This window comes from Manihot esculenta, chromosome 3 (genome assembly GCF_001659605.2).
Source record: "Manihot esculenta cultivar AM560-2 chromosome 3, M.esculenta_v8, whole genome shotgun sequence".
NCBI lineage: Eukaryota > Viridiplantae > Streptophyta > Magnoliopsida > Malpighiales > Euphorbiaceae > Manihot > Manihot esculenta.
This window is the reverse complement of record NC_035163.2, coordinates 6,256,776-6,263,954: the sequence shown is the minus strand read 5'-3', so window position 1 is coordinate 6,263,954 and position 7,179 is coordinate 6,256,776. Positions and strand designations below refer to the sequence as shown.

At 28.6% G+C, this 7,179-nt stretch overlaps 1 protein-coding gene across 1 annotated transcript; it reads left to right on the top strand.

Moving 5' to 3' along the window:
• Positions 1 to 4,732: 4,732 nt before the first annotated feature.
• Positions 4,733 to 5,450, top strand: LOC110611092 (lachrymatory-factor synthase-like). The gene has a single exon (XM_021751217.2). It carries the CDS (start codon positions 4,812 to 4,814, stop codon positions 5,322 to 5,324), a length of 513 nt encoding a protein of 170 aa, XP_021606909.1. The 5' UTR covers positions 4,733 to 4,811; the 3' UTR covers positions 5,325 to 5,450.
• Positions 5,451 to 7,179: the final 1,729 nt, after the last annotated feature.

Genomic DNA, 7,179 nt, shown 5'->3' with positions numbered 1-7,179 from the left:
TTTTTTTTTTAAAGATAAAATGATTTTTTTAAAAAACTATTGAAGACTGAAAATTACAAGAGAGCCCAAGGCTTACATAGACAGGTCCAAAGTCAATTTAGAATAAACCTTTCAGTAGTAAGGTGTAAGAGCCTCAAAAAGAAAAGGTTCCAACTAAACATCAAACCCTAAAACTCTACTCGAAAATCTAAGTTTCTAACTCGGTTAACACAAAACATGTCGCCACTTTGCAAGAATCAGCATCCTTCGGCGATAAGAAGGGATTCCTCTTCCTCATGGGCCGAGACTAATCACAACCAGAAACTCAAAGAAAAATCACAAGCCACATGACAAAGGGATCTTTAGAGCTAAGCAGGAAAACGAGATGGACGATGAAGGCACATGCAACCAAATGAGAAGAAAGAGTCGGACACTTCTGAAAGGGAAGGAAACACTCTTCCTCGATCGTGTCAAGCCACCTTCTCTGGAGTTGAGCATAGGTCTCAAGATCAATAACACTTTCTTTGTGAAACTTTTTTAAACACAGATATGAGAAATAACATGTAAAAATAAGGAAAAAGCCATAGAAACACAAATAAGATAGACCAAAAAAGCTCTCCCTCAATAAAAGTATCGCCTACCAAAATACAAAGCTATAAAAACTATGTACAGCCTCGTCCGGAGAGGAGGGAGTACACGTACTCGTTTAAGTGCAACAAAATAACACATCTCAAAAAATAAAGTTCCAAGTGGAGTTTTTTACCTCACTTTAGGCTAAAAATATTTTTAATTTTTTTGTATCCCTTTTCTTTTATTATGCAAAGAATGTTGCATTAAAAGGTCTAGATGGCCAAAAGAAGAGATACAAGCCCAACAGTAGAAGATCCTATCCAAATCCCAGTAGAAAGTTCAGCTCAACCTTGAAATCAAACAAATCAACCCAAAACCAGTTCAATCCAAATAGTGAACATGCAAATCAAACAAAATCGGTACAACTCAAACGATGCCATATGACCACAAAGATACATCGCACCGCTAATCAACCACCCCATTGCCACAGCCATAAAGAAAAAACAAAGGAAGAAATCAATAGAAATAGGGCAAAAATTTAATGCATGTCCCTAAAGAGCAAGCCGCACAGAAGCACATGGACATCTATCAGATGAGTTAGACAATGAAGAAAAAAACCTAGCAGCCATAGCTGAATCAATAGTAAATCAATCAAAATTGGCCCTCTGCCATCCACCAAAAACCAAAATAGAACAAGAAAGGCTCAGATCTCTAACAAAACGACCACTACACCGAGAGGGGACGTGACAGAGCTCGCTGAGAGTGTTGTTCGCCAGACATAGCTGCACAGTCCCAAAATGAATGTGGATGTCAATACTCAAAAACCCTGCCTATAGCAGACTAGACACTACTACATGCAGAACTCACCGATCCAAAAATTATCACAGATAAAATCTAAACACAACAAATATACCAATAAATCACCATAGCACCAGAAAAAAAAAAAAACAAAGCAATAACCAAAGAAAAGGGAGACTCAAAGGTCGTCTTACAGTGTGCCGACAAAACCTAGCATGATTGTCTTTCTTTTTCTCTGTGTGATCCATTTTCATTATTTCCTCTAATAAGTTCCTTTTATATTAAAAATCTAAATTAAAGCATAAAATAAACAAAATCAAACAATTAAATCAAAATCCTAATAAACAGACTCTAAAATAAATAAAATAATTAAATATTCCTAATATTTCACATAATTTAGCACCATATCAAATTAGTATTAAAAAAATATATTAAGGTCTCGACTTTCTTTCATCATTTAGCCTAATATAGAATATGTACATAGATATATTATATAAAATAATATTAATAAAATCGAAGAGAAGTTCCGTGAATTTTACCCATTTTATAGAAATATTAACGACGTGGTGGAGCATGTACGTCTTTTCCTGATCCTCTGTTTGAAATTAAAAATTTCACAATAATTTAATTTAATAATTATCTCGTCTGAAAGGAATAAATTTAATTTTTTAATTTTAAAAAAATTAAAATCTTACATATTTTTATTAATTGTTTTTTAAAGTGTAGAGTGCACTTTTTTTCATTCATATTCCACTATCACCACATAATAATAAATATTTAGCTAGAAAAAATATTATTTAATTTTTAATATAAAAAAATTCGATCTTCTAATTTTAAAAAAATGTATTAAAACGTGATTGAAATTATAAAAAATTTATCAATTAATTTTTTTTATAAATTTTAATTATTAAGTATTAAAAAAATTTAAAATATCTTTAAAATAAAAAAATAATTAATATATATTTTTATAAAATTAAAAAATAAATTAATAAATTTTTTTCATGTTATATACTTACAAAATGATTAATTATTAATTTTTTTTAAATTTAGAAATTAATAAATTTTTTTATATCATATATAATAAATAATAAATGTACTTTTTGAAGCTAATTTAGTGGAAGTTATTCCACTAAGTTGTAGAAAGGGTCACAAACACTTTAATATGGGCTCATAATAAAATTTATTTGTCAAAAGATGGTATGGTTTAGCCAACTGCTATTGACAATAGCATCTGGCTATTTTTTTTATTAAAAAATAAACTCAGTCATGACTGAGTTGTCATATCAAGCAACCTAATTTAGAAAAAGGCCCAGCCAATGCATGTCCAAAATGCTAGGACATATGTTTTCTATTTTTTAAAAGATTTATTTATTTAATTGAATTTTAATAATATTTATAAATTGATAATTCATATATTAAATTTTTTATTAATTTTATTAATATTTTTTAAATAAATTCTATTTATCTAATTATGAACTCAGTTAGTAACTTTTAAAGTAGTTTTTTTAATAAACAGTTGAATGAAAAATTTAGTGCTATTATTTATTGTTTGTGCTGCCCCAATTTAGGTTATTTTACAAATTAACCTAAATTGAACTTTTTATTAGAATTTAGGACCAATTTAGGTTAGTTTATTTTTTGTTTCTGTGATATACTAATTTATAGAAGAAAAAAAAATACTATTTTGTCTCTATAATATGAAAAAATTTATTAATTAATCTCTTAATTTTAAAAAATATATTAAAATATTATTGATATTTTAAAAAGTTTACTATTTAGTCCATCTATTAATTTTGCAGTTAAATATTTTACTGTAATTTTTATAATTTTAAAAGATTTATTAATTAATCTCTCAAATTTTTAAAAAATTTATTAATTAATGATATGCTTTTTTTAGTTTTACCCTTTTAACTGTATCTTCTCGATCTGATTTTAATAGTCTGTCTTTTCAATTTTGCCTATTTTAGTGATTTGTTTTTCTAATTTTGTCTTTCTTTCAATATCATATGAGACTTTAATATAAATAATAGGATGAATAGAGTAATGGAACTTTATTTGTTTTCTATGGATAAGTTAGTATTTTTACTGAAGATAGACAAAGACACAAAAGGAAACTTTGTAATTATAATTATTTGTAACAATAATTTTTCTTTTAAACATTAATGTGAAACCTGTCAATTTCTTGTCTCTTTATTTGGGTTTTTTTAATTGCTTTTCCTACTTACATTGATAATAGAAGGAAAAAAAAATTCAACTTCAAAACATTAGCATTTAGGTAACTGTATATTTTTGAAAAAGGATAATTTAAGGTGGATGTTGTTAATCATTAAGGGCACAAAACTGTAATTACATAACATATATTAATAGTGTGCCTTTTATAGTTATAATTGAATTTAAAATAATTTTAAATTTAAAAAGTAATATCAGTTATAAATTTGGTTTTTATTTATAGATATTTATTATTTGAATTTATTTATATAAATAATTAATTTAATATGAAAATATACATTTTATAATAATATTTATAAATTTTTTAATATTTTTTATTTAAAAATTAAATTTTAAATATTATTTAAAAATATTGAATTTTTAAATGAAAATTATCAATAAAAAATATTTTTTATGTAAATTATTAATTAAAATATATAATACTAAACTATTCAAGTTTGGGATAAATTAAAATAGTTTAGATTAATTTTTAATTGAATTTAAAATATTAATAATATAAATAGAATTTCAGATAATTTATTTTTTTTAAAAAAACTCCATCCATTTACATCTTTATATATAAATGGTAATTTTTTTAAAATTTTTTTAGCAATAAAGCTTAATGTTATTGAAAAAAATATAAAATTCTAGAAGATAAACTGTTCTTTTAAAAGCATTATTTTATTTAAAAATAATTTTTTTTCTTTAATTAAAAATATTTTAATTAATTATTTTTTAGGTGTTCTAAATATTATTAGACAATATTTCAGTAATATTAAAGAGCCTCAAATTTCCACTCTTCAGAGCTTATAATTTGTTTTGAAATGTTTCATTGGACCAAGCAAACTGTGCAAACTCATATCTTTTTCATCCACATCCCACTGTATTTTTCTTTTTACTGTGTGTGATAGCATTCAAAATTCTACACCGGACAGCTTACATCGAGAACGGCACCGTTGGCTCCACGTACCACCGTCTGTGACCACGTTGATGGGTTTGCTAACAGCTGTAAAGCACACCGCCATCCCTATCATCACAAAATAATAATAATAATAATAAATTTTTGGTTAAACACAAAAGTAACAAAGCAGAAAATTCCAAGTCTTGGATATGGACAATGCGCATTATGATTTTTCATTATAAGCATCAATAATCAAAATCCACCTGTACGTTGCTGTGCGTCAACTGAAGTTTAATTGAGCATGAGACTTTGCTAGTTTTCCTTGCTATTACTTCCTTCTCACTTCCTGACAAACATGGCAGAGGAAAGGGAGCCTAAATGGGAAGGCAAGGCCTCGATGGAGCTGAAAAACGCTACAGCAGACCAAGTGTGGCCCTTCTTCGAGGACTTCTGCAATGCACATAAGTGGTTTCCAAATCTAGAAACGTCTTACCAAGTCGAGGGTGAACTAGGCAAGCCTGGTCTCGTCCGCTACTGTGCTTCCAAGCCAAAACCATCCTCCGACGCCACTGGTGGGAGCATCATCAACTGGGTCAAAGAGAAGCTCATCATGATCAATCCGGTTAAACGGTGTATGAGTTACCAGGTCACTGAAACTAACATGGGATTCAATTCGTACACGGCCACAATCCAAGTACTGCCGGTTAATGGAGATGGAGCAGGTGGTGAACATGGGTGTAGGATCGAGTGGTCTTTTGTTGTTGATCCGATTGAAGGGTGGAGATTGCAGGATTTGGAATCCTATATTAACTCTACTCTCCAGTTTATGGGCAATAAAATGGAACAAGCACTCTCTGTCTCTGCATGAATTTGCCTATATCTTTGTGGAAGAGAAGTATTGTGTAAGCTTATGATAAAAAAGCTCTACTCTTTTAAGTATATCTTTGTGGAAGTAGAGTTAATTACTTCAATAAAGCTTTACAATATTCATGAAGGGTTATTATTACTTCAATAAAGCTTTACCGAATTCGCTCTCCACAAGCAAGAACGATTTTAATGTAAGAAGAAGTGTAGTGAATGCATGCGAGAGTGGGAAATTGAATTGAGTAAAACCAACTACCAAAATGCTATGCAAAAGCCACTGCAAAATTAACGAAAAGCTGGCTTTCACCCACTTCTTCAACCTCCACAAATGGCTACTTATCCTCCACCTGCACCTGCTATGACATTTCCGACACCAACAGCTAGTTTGCTACTTCTCTGGCTTCTCAATTCCATTCCAGAGAAGCTCTGGTGAAAGCATTATAGGATCGGTAAGTGTTATCCACTCCAAACCTACAATGGCATCTCTGACAACCGTTGTCGGGATTTGTAAACATTCTTAGAAAATTCTAGATGGAGTGTCTTAAGAAGATAGTTCAATCCTAACTTAATTCCAAAACTAGTTAAGGGTATGAGTGTCTGACACGTTACTTGAGAAAATTTAACACAACCTAAATTGTCTAAGATAAGATAAATGTGGTTTGAAACACGTATGAGAAACTCAATATTAGATATCAATTTTAATATTATTTAAAGAAAATCAATTTTAATATTATTTAAAGAAAATTAGTCGGATTGGATACACCTTCAAAAGCTAATTCAAAAAAAATAAAAAGAAATAATGAGAATTTATAAGGAATACACTACATTTATCACAAACTAAGAGTTTTTTTATTAAATAATCCATTATTAAAAAATATTTTTTAAATCATACAATCTAAAAAGAATTTTCAGATTGTATATATCAACATTATATATTCGATAGTCATATGATTGAACATGCAAGTTTGACACTATTAATATTGAACACTAAATTATTCGACACTATCAATGAGCTTTCGTGCCATGGGAGCAGGAGGTGATGATCATACATGACTTCCGTGAAGATCATACATGATATGTTCGGCACATGCCATGCATCATTTTATCCAGCATTCAATCACAGTGCGGATAGCCAAACGACTAGTGCTAACATCTACCCTACGGTTTCGTCTATAAATTGCTTGCTTCCTCTGCTCGACGAGTTCTCTATAAAAATTGCCTCTTCCTCCTCTATAAATTTCAAAAAAATTGCTCCTTCCTCTGTAAATTATTTGCTTCTCAATAATTGAAATTTTTTTGTGTTTTTAGAGTGGGAGAGATTTTTATAAGAGAAAAAAAATTTTACAAAAAGATTTTAAGAGAAAAGTATTTGTATCAAGTTGTTTTGATTCAATTGCAATTAAAAAAATGCGAGTAAGTTTTATATATTTTTTATATATAGTTTAAATTAATTTTATAAGTAAATAAAAATAAATATTTAATATTAATTATTTTATTTATAAGAATTAAAATTTTTAATTTCATTGGTGGATTCGTCGTAAAAATTATATAGTGATTCATCATTTAAAAGATAAATATATAAAAAAATTATAAATTTTTATTTAAATAAATATATCATAATTATTTTTCGGATTGCATTATTTAAAAATTTTAAAGGTGTCAGACGATAGCGTGGTCGTGCTCCTATAGCGTGAAAGTTCATTGTTCAACATCGATGATGTCGAACAGCTCAGAGTTCAATACTATTAGTGTCGAATTTGTATATTCAGTAATATAACTGTTGAAAATACAATATTGATTATATTGTCGGACATGCAAATTGATGCACAATTAGAAAATTCTTTTATAGAGTGGATGAT